The sequence below is a fragment of the Pelophylax lessonae genome (assembly GCF_965119305.1).
Source record: "Pelophylax lessonae genome assembly, chromosome: 12".
NCBI lineage: Eukaryota > Metazoa > Chordata > Amphibia > Anura > Ranidae > Pelophylax > Pelophylax lessonae.
In genome coordinates this window covers 84,508,753-84,528,639 of record NC_138779.1, presented here as the reverse complement: position 1 = coordinate 84,528,639, position 19,887 = coordinate 84,508,753, and the positions used below count along the sequence as shown (strand labels likewise).

The following is a 19,887-nucleotide window of genomic DNA, read 5'->3' as shown; positions in this document are numbered from 1 at the left end:
ATTGTCACCTTTTTTTTTCTTTTTCTTTTTTGTTTATAGCGCAAAAAAAATAAAAATCGCACAGGTGATCAAATACCACCATAAGAATGCTCTATTTGTGGGAAGAAAAGGACATCAATTTTATTTTGGTACAGCGTCGCACGACCGCACAATTTTCCAATCAAGTATCACAATGCCGAATTGCAAAAAATGGCCTGCTCATTTAGGGGAGCAAATCCTTCCAGTCCAGAAGTGGTTAAAGTAAGCATCATTGTTCGTATACCCGAATTGTTGCTGTAGATTTTGTTTTGTTTTTTTCTTGTGTTTAATTGATATATGTACCTTTTGCAGTGCTTACATATGCAGCCTCCATAATTATCTCCTGAAGAAGCTAATTCATAGTGAAACATGTAGAGTGAATTGGAAAGACTGCACAATATGTGTAAAACAATGTGTCTTTTATTGTTGACTATTTTTAATCTTGTATAAATAAAATTCAGATTTAAAAGAAAAAAAATATTTTCTTATTTTTTGTGTAGCACCTTAAAAAAAAAAAAAAACATTTCTCCTTATTCGTGCCTGTCAAACATATATCTATTTTCAGAGGGGTGGCAAGGGCTGTCACAGATAGGAGTGAGCCCTAAGGCATGTACAATAGTGATGTTCCACCTTTGGCCAGCTACAGAAGTTGATTGCTCAGACATTGCTGTATACATTGATCAGACATTACTGTGTGCTGCGCACATGGGAGACTTCAGACATATTTAAAAATGGAGAACTGTCCTGAAGATAGAGCGACACTTAGCAACTATGTTAGATTCTTATCTGTTAAAAATATAAATTGTTGGTTTCTCTGTGTTTGTTGATTCTACAGCTCTTTGCATAATTGAATAAATCTGTGTCAGGTTATAGTTTTCTGCAAAAGAATTGAGCTCACTGGCAAGAGTACAGAACTTAATTACACGTGTATGGACCGGATGAGTCAACACAGTTGAGAGCACGGATATGATGGTCCTGCAACCTGTGCTTTGTGCTGTTCATCTACTGGGCACTGCTCTTCATTGGCAGCCAGTGAAGAGTACTGGCAGCTAACTCAACACAGACCTCCTATATCAAGATCTGTAGCTTTATCATGGATTTCTGCTCTAGTTTCTGTCCATTTATTTAGGGATTTGGTCATGGGATATTTCACCTACAACTTGCTCTTTGCTGTCACAATTTTCCAACAGATAACATGCCGCAGGTAATGTACAATATCTAATTATTATATTTCTTTCTAAAATATTATTGGTGCACTTATTATGCAAGTAAATTGGGACTAGTTTAAAAAAAAGTTTAAAATTTCTATTTTTTTCTAATACATTGTTGGATGCTTTAAATCTGCTAAGGATAAGTAGGACCAATACCCTTATCGTCCAAATGGTCATTTGTCAGTTAGGGTACCTGTGACTGGTTTGTGGCTGGCTAAGAAGTGATTTAACATGACAAGTACCTTCTGTCCTGAAGACTGAAAACTGTTATGTTCTTTCTTTGACATAACCCAGAGATATATCATTGCCATTTATAAAAGATTCAGCAGTTGGAAATGTCTGGATGGCTCCATAGCAATTACATTCTATTCAAACTTCCATTCTCAACTGTCATTTCTACTGCACGTTTGAATCTAGATGCTTGGAACTCTGACTGTTCTTTCTTATTACACTGTCATATATAAATCTGTATCAACATTTGTAGCAATTTATTTGGGTAGGGTACACTGTCTATAAAGAAAGTATAGCACGTTCTGAGCCTGTATTTTGGGTTATTATTGCAGTAGCACATTCTGAGCCCATATTTTTGGTTAATATTGTAGTGTTTCCTCCAATTCACTATTCCTACTTCATCTTTATTTCACTCACCCCCATCTCCTATCAATTGCCAGGAGGGAAAGACAACCTAGAGTAAACGTAGGTTGGATCTCCAGTTGGAAATTGGACTGAGCTGACTATCTCCCTGTGACCATGGTGACAGCCCTGGGACAGTCCCCAAGCACCAGCACTGTTAAAAGGGGTGCGTGACTTGCTCCTCCATCATTATAGGCAATGGGTGTTTTCTTTGCTCTTGGCAGTAATACAAATATGTGGTGGAGCAAAGGCAAGTTAAAGTGTACTGCTGATAGAGGAGAGCTTTCAAGCAAATCAGTACTTCCAGGTATGGAGATGCATGTGACCATTCGATGTGATAGTGCTGGTGCTTTGTGATTGGCTTGGCACTGTTACATAAGGGAGGGAGAGCCTTAACCTCTGTGGAAGCTCCAAAATAACCGAAATAACTCAGTACTTACAGTGCTATAAAAAAAAAAAGTAACCAATGACAATAAGTTACTAGCAGCGCTGTGTTTACACTCTAGAAATATACTGTGTTTCCCCCAGAAAATAAGACTTACCCTGAAAATAAGCCCTAGTTTAGTGTTTGTAAAATCCTAAAATACACTCTATTACTGTTTTATATATGGTCCAGTGTGTGATTCTGTAGTCTAATAGTGTGAAATACCTTCGGTACAGTGCTGCTCGGCGCTCAGCTGATCTCCTGCTCTGCTATCCTTCTCTTCTCATAGCTGTCAGTGGGGGATCTCAGCCCCTCCCCTCTGCAGTGTTTTTAGAGCGGGTCACGGTGCAGAGTATTATATTATACAATAATTGTGTGAAATACCTTTGCTACAGCGCCGCTTGGCGCTCCCGTGACCCGCTCTAAGCACTGCAGAGGGGAGGGACTGAGATCCCCCCGCTGACAGCTATGAGAAGAGAAGGAAAGCAGTGAGATCATCTGAGCGCCGAGTGGCGCTGTACTGAAGCTATTTCACACAATTACGGTATAATATAATACTCAGTGTCGTGACCCGCTCTGAACACTGCAGAGGGGAGGGGCTGAAATCCCCCGCTGACAGCTGGGAGAAGAGAAGGACAGCAGCGAGATCAGCTGAGCGCAGAGCGGCGCTGTACTGAAGCTATTTCACACAATTACGGTATAATATAATACTCAGTGCTGTGACCCATTCTGAACACTGTAGAGGGGAGGGGCTGAGCTGAGATCCCCCGCTGACAGTTGGGAGAAGTGAAGGAGAGCAGCGGGACATCAGCTGAGCGCCGAGCAGCGCTGTACCGAAGGTATTTCACACTATTAGATTACAGAAACACACACTGGACATTATATAAAACAGTAATAGAGTGGATTTTAGGAATTTATAAACACTTTTAGTAGATTCACACAGGGGATTCCTGACAGGCAGGGATGGAGATAAGACCTATCCGAAAAATAAGCCCTACTGTGTCTTTTGGTGCCAAAATTAATATAAGACCCGGGCTTATTTTCGGGAAAACACGGTATATACGTTTAAAGTAAATACATTTATGTAAATCAATCCATATACAGTATGTGAACATATTAGTGTTAGTCAAACAAAATTAGAGTGCTCAAAACACAATAGTGTATCTGTGAGTCCAATAAACATTAAAGTTCAAATGTAGATCAAGATTTCTTCTTCCACCACACCAATAGTGATAGCTCTGTGCAAACCCCTTATCTCAGTGAAGGTAGAACACTCGCCAAACGGTATTGCTTGCCATTTCACAGACAAGCACTATGCGCTTCATATAATAAACCTCCACACTCCTCTTCTTAAAGTGGAGTTCCAGTCATTTTGGTATTTATTAAAAGTCACGAAAAAGTCAGCTACAAAAAGTGTGTAGCTGCTGATTTTTAATAAACATACACTCACCTGTCGCACGATCCAGGGGTGCACTCATCCCATACGTTTTCACCCTGTGTCCTCCCTTGGCGGCGCAGGCATCTTTACTATGGGCACCCGGCTGTGACAGCTTGCAGCTTCACAGCTGGGTGCCCACTGCGCAAGCATGAGCGGTGCTGTGCTCTGTGACTAGTCCCAAAGTCTTCTAGGACCCGTTGTGCATCCCAGAAGACTTTCAAGAGGGAGGGAGAAAGGAGAACTTCTGCTTCCGATCGCCTAAGGGACCGGAATGAAAGTTGGAGCGGGTACCTATCAAAATTGGGTACCTGCTCCCCCCCTCCTCCCCAAAAGCTCAGTTTCACAAATAGGAGCCCGGGAGGAGGCTTTAAAGTGAAACGTCCACTTTTAGGTGGAACTCCGCTTTACCAAACCTTTTTCGATCTTTACTCCTTTCCACAATTCCAAAGCAGGCGTTGTTAAGTAGGGATCACATGCAAAGAAAAAGCGCTCCACAGTGCAATAACATTTAAATATAATCTTTATTTAAATTAAAATATATCTCACCAGAAATGTTCTTGTTATAGACACATCAATAAATTCCACATAACTCGATCTCCAGTAACAAGACAGTAGATCACGCTATGTGGAATTTATTGATGCGTCTATAACAAAAAAAATTCTGGGGAGATATACTCTATTTAAATAAACATTTTACTAAAATTTTATTGCACTATGTAGAGCGCTTTTTCTTTGCATGTGATCCCTACTGAACAATACCTACTTTGGAATTGTGGAGCGGAGTAAAGATTGAACAAGGTTTGCTAAAAAGAGGTGTGTGGAGATTTATTATATGAAGCTCATAGTGTGAAATGACAAGCAATACCGTTTGGTGAGTGTTCTACTTAAGGCCCGCACACACGTACCGATCGTCGGCATACAAACGTCGGTGGACGAAAGATCTGCCGATTGTACGCTTGTTAGTATGGTGCCTCCGACAGCTGTCTGCACACAATCCGCGGACAAGAGTCTTTCTTGCAAACATAAAAATTTTTGTATGCCGACACCAGAACGGACGATTGTTCGCCAGTCAGTACAGAATTCTGCCGACAGACAGCAGATTTGCAAGACTGGGCATGCCCAGAAAAGAAAAAACACAGGGAAAGTTAACCATCACATGACATCACTTCTGCAGTCGGCTGTAGTCGGCGGACAAAATTCTTGGGCAGTCTTTGCACTTTTCAACAGACATCGACATCCCGGGGACAAAAGACGAACGTTTGTATGACGACGATCGGTACGTGTGTACGGGCCTTAAGGGTTTGCACAGAGCTATCACTATTGGTGTGGTGGAATAAGGGATCTTAAGCCCCGTACACACGTACGGATCGTCGTCATACAAACGTTCGTCTTTTCTCCCCGGGATGTCGGTGTCTGTTGAAAAGTGCAAAGACAGCACAAGGACAGCACAAGAATTTTGTCTGCAGACTTCAGCTGACTGCAGAAGTGATGTCATGTAATGGTTAACTTTCCCTGTGTTTTTTATTTTCTGAGCATGCCCAGTCTTGCAAATCTGCGGTCTGTCGGCTGATTTCTGTACTGACAGGCGAACAATCGTCCGTTCTGGTGTCCGCAGACAAAAATTTTCATGTTTGCAAGAAAGACTCTTGTCCGCGGATTGTGCGCAGACAGCTGTCGGAGGCACCATACTAACACGCGTACAATCGGCAGATCTTTCGTCCGCTGACGTTTGTATGACGACGATCTGTACGTGTGTACGGGGCTTAAATCTACATGTTTATTGGACTCACAGATACACTATGGTGTTTTGAGGACTCTAATATTGTTTGACTAAACGACAAATGTTCACATACTGTATATGGATTGATTTATATAAATTTATTTCTTTGAATGGACTATATTCAGTATTTTTCTAGAGTGTAAACACAACGCTGCTAGTTACTTATCTTCATTGGTTACTTTTTGTATTTTTTATTAGGGATTTATAGCGGCGGCAGTGGTGTTATAAATAATCATACTTTAACACATTTAGGCCCCGTTCACATGCAAGCGACGCTACTTTGGTGGTCGCGGTGCGAGCAGCGCGCCGCGACCTCGGAGCGGCCGCCACGGACTTCATAACATTGAAGTCTATGGCGGTCGCCTCCTGGTCGCCCCAAAGAAGCTCCGGACCCTTTTTCTAAGTCGGAGCGACTTGTGTCGCTCCTATTAGAACGGGTCCGCAGCTTCCCTATGGGAGGCGACCTGTGAGGCGACCAGGTCGCCTTAGTGTGAACGGGGGCTTAATGTTTTATTTAATTTTTAACAACTTGTTTGGGTTATCCTCAGTGCTGAGTAAGGAGTGTTGTTTTTTATCTTAACACAGTGTTCCCTTTCTGTGCTTCTGGTGACTAAACAGAACTGTGGGGGGAGCAAAGGAAAATGAGTATGAGGACATGGGGAAGAGGGCAATAAAGTAAACCAGTTGCTTTGCTCTGAAAGCATGGGTTCATGTCAAAGTCTTTTTTGTATGAGTTTTACATTTTTACATACATGATTTATTTGCTGTGTTAAAGTGATTGTAAACCCTCACCTTGTAGAACAACCTATTCAGTTTAAAATAGAAATTAAAGGTATAGATATAAAAAAATAAAATAAAAATAAAAATAGATTATGAATACCTTTTTCCCCTTTTTCTATAAGTGATCAAATTTCCTTTGTTCTCTGTTGCATAAGAGCTGGAGGAGGAGAAACAGCAGAACACTGATCTTTCCAGTAAAAGTCTGTGAGGGGGAGGGAGTCAGAACAAGTCTGATCATTGGAGGGGATCAGGCTGTGGTCTCATGCCTAGTGTGGTCAGTTTTTTTTATAGGAAAGCAGAGAAACTGATAGGAACACCAGGGATTTCACACAAAGGAAGCAATATAAATGGTACAGGGTACTTTTTCATACAAGTACATGGTACAGCAGGCACATATCAGGAATATGAAATGTTGGATTTAAATATTAGGTATTTGGAAAATGTCCACACTATTGCTAGATGCTGGAATAAGGAAAAAACTGCCCCTGGTGTTCATGGACATCACACACACCATATCTCCTCTCTTCCAGCCTTATTTAGTGAATATATTATTTTCCTATAAAATCGGGTTCTAAAACGTTCTCTACATACATGGATTTTGTTCTAGAACCCTATTTTATCGGAAAATTGTTTCTAATCCCTCCTTTATATTTGTTGGCGGAGCAGACAGATCCTATTTACTAAATAATGCTAGAAGAGATATGATGTGCGTGCTGCCCATGGACTCTACCCTGATCTGTGACTTCCATCTCCTATGCAGAATGATAATGCATTACCAAGCACCTATGCATTACTGATCACTACCGGCTAAAGAAAGTTGTTGTAATTGTCTATAAATCGGAGAGATCTTGCTGGATGATGACATATAGGCGCAACCCTTAATGATTGGAGGTGAGAGTTCTGTGAGCACTAAGGATATCAAATGAGCATGGGAGAAATTGCACTTTAATTGCATTGGATGTTTATGAAGAGACTATTCACTTTAATCTTATGTGGAAGTTGATTTTGACAATATTACTTTAAGAATTTTTCAAGATACCTATGTTATATGTTTGCACAGTGTATGTATTATTACACATTGTTTTTATTCAGCATATTTATTTTTGTTGATAGATATGGACATAGATATACCTATAAACAAGGCTTTTTGTCAGCAGGAATGTTCCGGCACCTCCAGCACTGAGGTCCGGTTCACACTTATGCGATGCGGGAAGGCTGCGAATCCGCAGCCTGTTCCCGCATCGCACACGCACCCCCGGCAGTTCACACTGCCATATGCGATATGCTGGGGGTGTCAATGTAATCTTAACGACACCCCCAGTTTGATCGCATATCGCAGTGCGATCGTGCAGTTTGCACAGGATCGGATCGCACAAGTGTGAACCGCTGTGCGATCCGATCCTGATGCGGCTTCCAAAAAGGGTCCCTGTGCGTGTTTGCTGTGGCTGCGGTGCGAATTTAGCCATACAAAGTGTATGGCTGAACTCGCACCGCACAGCCGATTGCATGTAATGAAGGAGCAGTGCGCTCCGACATTACATGCGAACCCGGCACTCGCACAAGTGTGAACCGGGGCTGAATGTATATAATGATCGGGATGATAGGGTATGCTGGAAGGTCTATTGATGCTGGCTGCTGGGGGAATTTATTGTCATTAGTAGTTCTATTGTTGCTGGGGAGGTCTATTGCTGCTGGTGGGGGGATTCTATTGTTGCTGGGGGATATGTTTTTGTTGGGAGGGATCTACTGTTGAGGGAGAGGTCTGTTGTTGCTGGCTGCTGGGGAGTCTATTAATGCTGGCTACTCAGAGGTCTAGTGTTGCTGGTGGGGGTCTATTATTGATGGGGGATCTATTGTTGCTGGGGGTATTTTGTTGCTTAGGTTGGTCTATTTTTGCTGGGAGATCTATTATTGCTGATGGAGTCTAATGTTGCTGTCTGCAGGGGACCTATTTTACTTCCTTTCATGATTCTCTAAAAGGGTCAGTACTGGGAAGTGGGAAGGGGGCAGAGACAAGGGATGATTCGGAAGGGGGGGGGGGGGGGGTACCTGCACCTGTTCTCTGAGAAAAAAAATGCCCTGCCTATATACAAAAAGGTGCACTTCCTTCAAATGTCATATAAATAAATAACTGTGAATAGTGATCACAATACACTGATTGTAAATAAGCATTAAACAGAAATATACAAAAATGTGAAGCAATTAAAATACTCAAACCATAATATCATATATATGTGCAAACAAATGCATGTCACACAATGCTTGAAAAAGATGCATGTCAGTGGCCACATTACACTTAATTTGAATAAAAATTAAATAAATATGTACAAGAATATGAAACAATAAATGTACTCAAACCACAATATCATTCATATGTGCAATGGACACGCGTTTTGAGAAGTGTTAAAGCACAATTCTTGTATAGCTCTGCAAAACAGTAAACAGAGTCTCTGCATGCATGGTGCAAATCAGGCTGCCACTGTATAGATAAATATCTGCAAATTATACATACGATAGAAGAATTTTAAAATATGAACCCATATTGATAATTATTTACATAAAGCTCTTTTTTACATGTATGCATATAAAAATGGCTTTAGCTTAAAATTAAGTAAACCACCTATTAGTAGCTTATTATTTTTACTTTAGCAGTAATACTGAAGACATTGGGGAATACATTGGGTCTAATATACAGATATCATGGGTGCCCAACCTAGATGGACTGATGCAAGGATATGCAAGGAACTTCAGGCCTGGGATTGGAGGTACTATACTATGAATTATTTATATGCATATATTTGTACTGATGAGCATTGGTTGATGCCTCATATTTGTGAATGCCTTAGTCTTTACAACAGGAACATGCTTTGGAATTTGAAACAGAGCGAAAAATAATGTTTTTAATGAAGGTTATAAAACAGGGGAAATGTGATTGATTTTTCTAGGCAACACAGCCAGTTCTTCCTACTAGTGGTGAGTGGAACTGCCCTAGGCTTGGTTCAAGCAGGGTTTGGCAAACTTTACAGATATTTAGATGACGAACCCCAGTGAGATCAATGGGAGCTAAATATGTCAAATTTAAAAAGCCAATTTTCTACACTAAGCAAAGGGGTGTCAAAAAATAGCCTGAGGACAGGGTTGCTGGGCACTGTCCTGGAAAACTTGTTTCAATGCAAAACAACGCAAAAAAAAAAACATTAAAAACTCCATTCAGCCAGGAGCAGTGATTTTTTTTTTAAAGCACCGACATAAGGAAGAAAAGTTTTAAATTTCCAGCAAATGATATTGCCCTCCTGGTTTATTATTTTAAAAGAAAAAAAAAAAATATATATATATATATATATACACACACACAACCCTAAGGATCTGTTATGTATTGTGGGGAACCTTTGGACTGGTGTGTATGTTTTTTTTTTTTTTAAATAGGCCAACAATTCAATTTTATTTCCTGGCAATTGAATCTCTGTAATATTTTTTCCTTTGCTGTAGCACATTCTACAGCAGAAATAGAAAAAATAATTGTGCAGAGTCCTTGAGTCTGGTGCGGATTTTAAGGGGGTGTCTCCTAAAAAACAAAAAAAAATGTATGAGGTCCCCCAAAAATCTATTACAGATCATTAATCCAAGCATGTAGCCTTGAAAGGGGAGAAAACGAGAATGTGCCCCCTCCCCCTCCTGAACCATACCAAGCCACAAGCCCTTAACGTGGGGAGGTGCTTTGGCCCTGGCCAGTGGTTGTGGGGGTCTGTGAGCGGGGGCTTAAAAGAATCTGGCAGCTTACTTTAACATTCAAGTCAGTGGATCAAGATCAAGTGGGTCGAGTCATTAGCATCTACACAAAACCTAAATATTTTACATGCCCATAAGATATGTTGGTAGCACCCCTGCACATGGGCATAATAATTTACTGCTGTACATACACAGGATCTTGCTGGAAAAAATGTTCAACTGTCAACATCTTGTATATACTGTATACACATACAGGCGCATAACTGCATACATAAAATTCTTCTTCATCCTCTTCTAGTGGCCAATGTTTCATTATATACACTATATTACCAAAAGTATTGGGATGCCTGCCTTTACACGTACATGGACTTTAATGGCATCCCAGTCTTAGTCTGTAGAGTTCAATATTGAGTTGTGCCACCCTTTGCAGCTATAACAGCTTCAACTCTTTTGGCAAGGCTTTCCATGTTTGATGTTTGACCATTCTTCCAGAAGTGCATTAGTGAGGTCAGGCACTGATGTAGACTAGTAGGCCTGGCTCGCAGTCTCCACTCTTATTCCTCCCAAAGGTGTTCTATTCGGTTGAGGTCTGGACTCTGTGCTGGCCAGTCAAGTTTCTCCACTCCAAACTCACTAATCCATGTCTTTATGGACCTTGCTTTGTGCACTGGTGCGCAGTCATGTTGGAACAGGAAGGGGCCATCCCCAAACTGTTCCCACAAAGTTGGGAGCATAACATTTTCCAAAATGTCTTGGTATGCTGACGCCTTAAGAGTTCCCTTCACTGGAACTAGGGAGCCAAGCCCAACCCCTGAAAAACAAGCCCACACCATAGTCCCCTGTTCACCAAATGATTTGGCCTAGTGCACAAAGCATGGTCCATAAAGACATGGATGAGCGAGTTTATGGCGGATGAACTTGACTGGCCTGCACAGAGTCCTGGCCTCCACCTAATAGAACACATGTGGGATGAATTAGAGCAGAGACTGCGAGCCAGGCCTTCTTGTCCACATTAGTGCCTGACTTCACAAATGCTCTTCTGGAAGAATGGTCAAACATTCCTATAGACACACTCCTAAACTTTGTGGACAGCCTTCCCAGGGAGTTGAAGCTGTTATAGCTGCAAAGAGTGGGCCTACGGACGAAGACTGGGGGGGCCATTAAAGTTCATGTGCGTGTAAATGCAGGCATCCCAATACTTTTAGTAATATAGTGTATGCTCATATGTTCTTGCATATACACATGTATACATTTAAAATCCTGCACACTAATGTAAAATATTCTATTTTTTTCTGTGTGTAACGCTGCATTATGTATCTATGTAACTGCGCACATTGTCCCATGGACAACAATGCACCTGTGTTCAAATCTGTAAAAAAAAAAGAGCTGCTTTGCTAAAATATTTTACTTGTGTGTTGTATAGTAACCTCATACGTAAAATGAAACTCATGATAGTCCTTATTCCCAGAGTTAGAATATCCACATGTAAAGTTCCTTAGGCCTAATACACACTAGTATTTTGTTTTTTTTGTTCAACTCAGCAGGGCTGAACGAAAAAAAAACTGACAGCTCAGTTTGGAGCTGCTGTACTAATTATCCACTGTTAGTGCAGCTATCCCCCCTGCTGTTCTATTAAGTTCTGTCAGGGGGGCGGCCCCCCGTCAGAACACTCCGGTCAGTGATCTCAGCCATTGGCTGAGAGTGCTGATGGTGAGCTGATCGGCAGACCTTTTTCAGTCATGCCCTTCGACAGGACTGGCTCCAGTACACACTGGCCAAATGTCGGTCGGTATCTATTGAGCCAGCCAATGCTGCCCGACATTCGGCCCATGGGTACTACTCTTTAATCTGTGCAAAGTTCTTACTGTCTGGTGAGCAATTAAGAGATTGGTGAGATGATCACTTGAAGAGGATGAAGGAAATTTGACAGATCGGCAGACCTTTTTCAGTCATGCCCTTCGACAGAATTGGCTCCAGTACACACTGGCCAAATATCGGCCGGTTTCTATTGAGCCAGCCAATGCTACCCAATATTCGGCCCATGTGTACTAGACTTTAATCTGTGCAAAGTTCTTACTGTCTGGTGAGCAATTAAGAGATTGGTGAGATGATCACTTGAAGAGGATGAAGGAAATTTGACATGTGGATATTCTAGCTCTGGGAATAAGCGCTATCAATTTGAGACCTTTTTGGGAAAAGGAAGATTCCAGCAGCTGGGATAATACACTTTTTTGGGGGCCGATTCTAAGCTTTCATATATTCTAAGTGCTGATTTGCACAGTGTTAAAATGTAAATCATATCTAGAGATTATTGTTCATACACTGATGAGAACATGTGATCCCCTTTCTGTGTCTCTTGCACTTCAATAGCAGTCAGTGTATTCTATTTCTAATTACATTTTGTAAGACATGTATGTACTGTATTTACGTATGTCTATATTATTTTCCAGGGCCTCCTGTGATTGTTGCAGTAGATATAGAAGTCACCAGCATTGACCATATATCTGAAGTAAACATGGTAATGTAAACTACTGGGGCCTGTGCATTGTTTAGGCTGACTTGCCTGTGATTCACTACCCCCTACAAGTGTTGGGAGACAGATCACATATATGCCCAAAAACAACCAGATCTAAAGAAGATCTAATGCCTGTGTGTCACACAGTGAGACTTTTGTTTAGGTACTCAACAAAAAATAAATCCAATACTGCCTTAAAGTTATACACCGCCATCCCTATATATACATAACAAACGAAAAAGGTTGCCCTTGGGACGTTGAGTGAGGTGAACACAATGGTCACTAGTAATCATTAAAATTACAGATTTATTGGGAGTATGAAAGAACAGCGTTCTAAGTTGCATATATATGTACAAATTTATCAATTACAGACATAGTATATTACATTGTAAACATGCTGGTAGAGTAGCAGCAATGATGTTACATAGTGAATTGAAGCATCTTTGAAACCCGCCGTGTTTCCAGGGACGTATTCGCCCACTCATCAGGAGCAGATACGCATGAGCGTGTCTGTAAGATATATCTATATATATATATATATATATATATATATATATATATGATGTTGAGGAGGAAATATGCAAAGTAGTAGCTAATGAGGGTACGGAAACTCACAAAATACCCAAGTGGGGAGAAACCATACTTACATAGCAGTTGAGCCACAATAGCTAAATTATATTTGTTTAGGTACTCTGCCACTTGCATAGATGCCTCCTCAGCATACAACTTACCATTTAAGAACAGTAGACTCCTTAATCAACCTATACCTATAGAGCAGGTGTTGTTTTTTTAATAAGTGTGTTCTTCCATCTTAAGAATAAATGCATTTATTATACAGTGTACAGGCATACACACCTGTAATTTATTTCAGTCATTTAACCCTAAAGACATCATCTCAGGAGATCCGTTGTGATTCTCTTTTTAAAAGGAAAAGTCATCAGTCTCCCTTGCTCTCCAACCTGCAAACGGTTTTTAAATCTGAAAATGTCAGACAGACAGAATCTTCATTATAGCATCGTCTGACATGTTCAATCAGTCTCAAAATCCCACTGCTGGTGCCTTGATTAATCGTTAGCGTTAGTGCATAAGGTTCTTTAGTAATAATATTTTCTTGATTTGAAACAATGGAAAAAAACAGTTGTTAAGCTTTTCTCACAGTTTTCCTAATACCGCGCAAATCTACACTGTAAGGGTTTCATCATTTTCTGTTCAGGTGGACAGATGTAATCTTCTCTGGGAAAAATTATGAAACATGTATTATTTATAAAGTATGGATTTGTTCCGTTGTAGCTTGCTTTACATTGTACTTGTTTTGAGAAAGTCTCTTTAAGATTTTCTGGAAGATTCTGTAGGGGGTTGAACAGAACTGAAAAGTATAAGCAGCATTCTGAAAGGATATTTAGCACCTAGAAGCTCTGATTTGTGTCTGGGATCCTGTGTGTCAGCTCAGCCACTGATGGTTCAAGTTCACTATCGCTAAAAACTGGCCAACATATGACAGTTGACTTTTTTTTAATGGGGTGGTGCTGTCAGGGCCATACACGGCTTTCATTTCGAGCCAGAAGTTTATGGCCCTGGTGGCACCATTTGATTCAATATAGTCAAATGTTCAATCAACTTTTGTTGAAGGAGCCTGTTGGAAAATTGCCATCCAGAGAGTACCTGCATCCAATCAGATGCAGGCACTCTTGGGGTATTCTTGCAGAAAAAAATAGCCCTATCTGGATGCAACTGATTTTTACTAGAACCTCCCCAGGTTTTGCTGCAGTGACAAACCTACAGCATGGAAGACTGAGCATTCATTCAGGGAATATCAACGTGAAACAAAACTGTTGCTACATTTTTCCTTTTGGTACTCCAATCATTCACCCAAGCTCTACAATAAATATATAAAAGACATTCTACGTTTGGGCTGTCTTTTGTTAAAGTGGAACTTTAGTCAGAAAATTAGGTCCTGCTAGTTTACTTCAGGCTGGCCCTTTTTGCAGGTATAGCTATGTAAAACATTACGAATAAATGGCTATGCTGTTTAAAATCCAATAATAAACTGTTTTACCCTGCTCTGCACATGCTCTGTTGCTCTAAGTATTTAGGTATTTTTAGGCACTGCTGAGTTTATAGAGGCCGATCTTCTAACCACCTTAAAGCAGAAATACACTCTCCTATCCTTTACAGCCAAGGAAGCTGCTTCTGTTTGATCTGCAACTGCCATGGAGCTGAATATGTGATCAGTTATGACATCAGACATTTGATGGCTTGACAGTTGGGTTGAGAGCACAAGCAAATGTGACAGTTAGCAATTCCGGTGTTCCGTGAGAATTACCTACCCGTGAGAAAAACCTACCCCTCGTCACTTCCGGTACTCCGCACTGTATGTAATGCAGCGGGTACATTAAAACAGCTGTGCTGAAATAGGAGTGATCTCCGCTCCTGTCCCGGTCACTTCCCTGCTCTCGGATAGTAAATATAAAAGCGGCGGCGGCTGTATGAAAACATAAATCACTGAGCCGAAAGCCGCTTTTATATTTACTTGCCGAGAGCAGGGAAGTGACCGGGACAGGTGCGGGGATGACTCGTATGTCAGCACAGCTGTTTTAGGTAAGTGCCGCGTCGGTAGGTTTTTTTCACGGTACACCGTGATCGTTTTATACTAGTGCGCATGCGCACTAGTAAGCTCCTCTGTTCTGCCATTAGGTATCCGGCGCTCTGAGCATGCGCACTGCTGCGCTGCTCAGATGCTTCTGGCCGGAAGTGACGAGGGGTAGGTAATTCTCACAGGGTAGGTAATTCTCACGGAACACCGGCATTCCAGGATGTAACAGTTTTATTGAAACCGTTAAAATGATGGGTTTAGTTCTGCTTTTGGATTTACCGCTGCTCAGAGGCTCTGGGCTTCATCAACATGGAAACAGGAGCAATGCAGGAGGCAATTTACAGCACACACTAATCTTAGTAGCATAGTTATTATTGTGGAAAGTAAGTTCCTGTCTAAATAACTATGGGCACAATTCACTAAAGCTTAACATATGCGTTATGTCGGTCATGTGATCACTTAACGAAAATGTCAATTCACTATCGCTCGTATGCGGTATTTAATGGAAACACCAAAAACGTTTGGTAAATAGCGCACAAAAAGAAGGCATTAAAGTCAATTCACTAAAGGAAATAAATGCATGTAGTAATTAAATATAAGTACTGCTCTGAGCTTGCGATAACTATGCAGTAACCACAGCAATGTCAGACAAAGTGATTGGTTGAAACATAGGTGGGAAAGATCAAGCTGGAGGTGTGTGGAGTGTAAGAGGAGTGAGGAGTGTTATCTAAGGGCTATCAGAGGATATCCTATTGAAATGGCTCATAACAAGACTTTCTCTGTGAATTGCACTGTTTTTTTTTTTGTTTTTAGTTTTTTAACGTACTCGAATGCGGTAGCATATCGCTTAGTGAATTGTGCCCATTATTTTGTATCACGTTGTTATGAGTAAAGTTTTGTTTCAATTAAGGACCCTTTCACACTTATGCGACGCAATTTTACCGCGACTTTGCGGCGCAATTTTGCCGCGATTTTGACGTGATTTTGAAAGCAATGGCAAGGCTATATGCCTCAAAACGCATTAAAATCGTGGCAAAGTAGTGCAGGAACTACTTTGAAGTCGGTGCAACTTCAAAACGCACTGATACGCCCCTAGGGACACACTTAAGAACAGTAGACTCCTTAATGAACCTATACCTGCATCACCAATAAAGTTAACCCCTTCCCTGCCAGTGTCATTTTTACAGTAACAGTGCATATGTATAGCACTGATTACTGTAGTAATGTCACTGGTAACCCCAAAAGTGTCAAAAATGTCAGTCAAGGGTCCGATCTGTTCGCCGCAATGTCGCAGTCCCGCAAAAAAAATCGCAGATCGCCGCCATTACTCGTTAAAAAAAAAAACACCAAAAATGACAGAAATCTTTCCCTTAGTTAGTAAACACAATAACTTTTGCACAAACCAATCAAAATACGCTTATTGCGATTTTTTTTTTTACCAAACATATGTAGCAGAAAGCAAATTGGCAAAAAATGTTAAAAAATTTAGATTTTTACATTTTTTTGGGGAATTTCATATAAAAAAATGTGAAAAATATTGTTCTTTTTTCAAAATTAATGCTCTTTTTTTGTTTATAAAAGTAAAAATTGCACAGGTAATCAAATACCACCAAAAGAAAGCTCTATTTGTTGGAAAAAAAGGACATCAATTTCATTTGGGTACAGCATCGCACGACCGTGCAATTGTCCGTTAAAGTCACGCAGTGCCGAATCGCAAAATAGGGCCTGGTCAGGAAGGGGGTAAAATTTTTCGGGGCTTAAGTGGTTAAATTGAGTTTGAGATGCAGACATATGGAACCTAGAAATCACTCTGACCAGGATTTTAAGAGGCAGGTCTGAGTGATAATCTCCCAACCAATAAGAGAGGAATTACTGCCCAATATAACAGTCCTATTGGACAGTGAATTCAGAGTTGGTAGGGCTTAGCCAGAAAGTCAGAAAAAGTCAGGTTGCATTACTAAAGCAAAATCAAATCAGAGAGGGACATATATGTTTTGTTGGCCAATAAAGTTTAAAGGGGGCAAATTGTGATGTCTGTTTTTAAGCAGGCCTTTCACCTTTTGAATATTATTTTGCATTTGCTTTGAAATTGACCTTATCTTGAAAAAAAGATGCTGTTTGATGTTAATATTTTGTAGAGTGCTTTGTGAAACCAGCAGTCAGTCTTGTTGTTTAGGAATACACAATGACAGTTTTCCTGCGTCAGAGCTGGAGGGATGAAAGGCTTTCTTACAACCATACCAACAAAACTCTTGGCTTTGACAGTAGATTTGTTGAGAAACTTTGGCTTCCAGATACCTTTATTGTAAATGCCAAGTACGCCTGGTTTCATGACGTGACGGTGGAAAACAAGCTAATCCGACTCCAGCCAGATGGTGTCATCCTATACAGCAGTAGGTAAGCAGTTGTCTCTAATGACCTCTACTAAGAACACTGTTATAAATGAATCATCCAATCATGTACCTTCCTATGTCAGGTGTTAAAAAGGGATTACGCCACTTGAAGTACTTTTACTGACTATTGAAATAAAATAAAGTTTACTGGCCCGTTTTAAGAAACCAAGTTATGAGAAAAACACTATAATGTAAAAAGTATTGGGATGCCTGTCTTTACACGCACTTGAACTTTAACCTCCCTGGCGGTATGATTCTTTTGGATTTTAGGTTCTGAAAGTGGTACCATTATTTTGCATGTAATTCTTGTGAATGAGCAGCCCAAACCAACTGTATACATTATATATATATATATATATATATATATATATATATATATATATATATATATATATGTATACATATATTATATATATATATATATATATATATATATATATGTATATATATATATATATATATATGTATATATATATATATGTATATACTGTATATATATATATATATATATATATATATATAATGTATACAGTTGGTTTGGGCTGCTCATTCACAAGAATTACGTATATATATATATATATATATATATATACATGTGTATATATATATATATATATATACATATATATATATATATATATATATATATATATATATATACACATATATATATATATATATATACGTATATATATATATATATATATATATATATATATACATAAAAAGTACAGTAAAACTGCAGGAAAGGGCACTGGGGGGCAATGTAATGTGATTTTATTTTATTTTGAATGGTATCAGTGTGTTTGGTGTGTTTCACATTTGAATTTGCCGCCGGTTCCACCCCCCGGCGAATGTCACGTCGCCGGAGACGGAAGCCGGGGCTCGCAGACGATCGGGAGGAAGCTCCGCCGCCGCATACCGCCCGCATTCTTCGCTGGATCCCGGAGAAAAGGTAAGTAAAACCTCTTCCAGCATCCAGCGATCTTCCTAGCGGTACCCCGAGTGTGGCTCGGGGTTACCGCTTTTGGCTCTAAAATCTAACCCCGAGTCATGCTCGGGAATACCGCTAGGAAAGTTAATGGCATCCCAGTCTTAGTCTGTAGGGTTCAATATTGAGTTGGCTCACCCTTTGCAGCTATAACAGCTTCAACTCTTCTGGGAAGGCTGTCCAGGTTTAGGAGTGTGTCTATGGGAATGTTTGACCATTCTTCCAGAAGCATATTTGTGAGGTTAGGCACTGATGTTGGACGAGAAGGCCTCCATACTAATTCATCCCAAAGGTGTTCTATTGGGTTGAGGTCTGGACTCTGTGCAGCCAGTCAAGTTCCTCCACCCCAAACTGGCTTGTCCATGTCTTTATGGACCTTGCTGTGTGCAGTCATGTTAGAACAGGAAGGGCCATCCTAAAACTGTTCCCACAAAGTTGGGAGCATGAAATTGTCCAAAATGTCTTGGTATGCTGACGCCTTACGAGTTTCCTTCACTGGAACTAAGGAACCAAGCCCGACCCCTGAAAAACAAGCCCACACCATATTCCCCCCTCCACCAAATGATTTGGACCAGTGCACAAAGCAAGGTCTGTAAAGACACGGATGAGCGAGTTTAGGGTGGACAAACTTGACTGGACACACTCATAAACCTTGTGGACAGCCTTCCCAGTAGAGTTGAAGCTGTTATAGCTGCAAAGGGTGGACCAACTCAATATTGAACCCTACGGACTAAGACTGGGATGTCATTAAAGTTCATGCGCGTGTAAAGGCAGGTGTCCAGATACTTTTGACAATAGAGTGTATACATGAATATTAGAATTCCTAACTTGCATACTTGTTACAGGGCAGTGACTCAGAAAACATTGAAGTCATAGACCATATTCATTGAGAAAATGCAAAGCATTCTCTAAATGGCACCCTTGCAGAGCAGCTGACCTTGTTGTGTACGATGCAGCAGGGCTGTCGCTAGACAAGAGACACAGAAGCTAGTGGAGATTGCTGGAGTAGCCATGACTACAAGCCCCTGACTACAAGCCCCCCATTCTCACTGGTGCGACTTGTCATGTGATTTGACTGTTCCAAATCGCATGACAAGTCGTACCCCATTGCCGGCAATGGAATCATTCATATTGGTGCAAGGTATGTTGCAGCGCATATGAAAAAGGTTCCTGCACTACTTTTTACCAATTTCATTGTGACTTGCATAGACTTCTGTTAAATGAAGTCGCAAGCCACAATGAAATCGGCAGTGCAAATCGCACTGATCTGCGACTTTAAAATTGCGCTAAAGTAGCGTGTTTTTAAAGTTGCACCAGTGTGAATGGGGGCTTATAGGGACTTCCAACTTCACTAGGGATCTCTCAAGAATGGTATATACATA

At 40.6% G+C, this 19,887-nt stretch overlaps 1 protein-coding gene across 2 annotated transcripts in view; it reads left to right on the top strand.

Moving 5' to 3' along the window:
• Positions 1 to 953: 953 nt before the first annotated feature.
• Positions 954 to 19,887, top strand: part of GABRD (gamma-aminobutyric acid type A receptor subunit delta) — a 36,847-nt gene continuing 17,913 nt past the window's right edge. The window contains exons 1-4 of one of the 2 annotated variants that reach the window (XM_082273192.1): positions 954 to 1,222; positions 8,937 to 9,049; positions 12,464 to 12,531; positions 17,298 to 17,518. In XM_082273192.1, the coding sequence (XP_082129318.1) occupies positions 1,158 to 1,222; positions 8,937 to 9,049; positions 12,464 to 12,531; positions 17,298 to 17,518 (467 nt within the window). In that variant the 5' untranslated portion in view covers positions 954 to 1,157. Of the gene's footprint in view, positions 1,223 to 8,933; positions 9,050 to 12,463; positions 12,532 to 17,297; positions 17,519 to 19,887 lie in introns of both variants that reach the window. The other variant, XM_082273191.1, reaches the window with a different exon arrangement.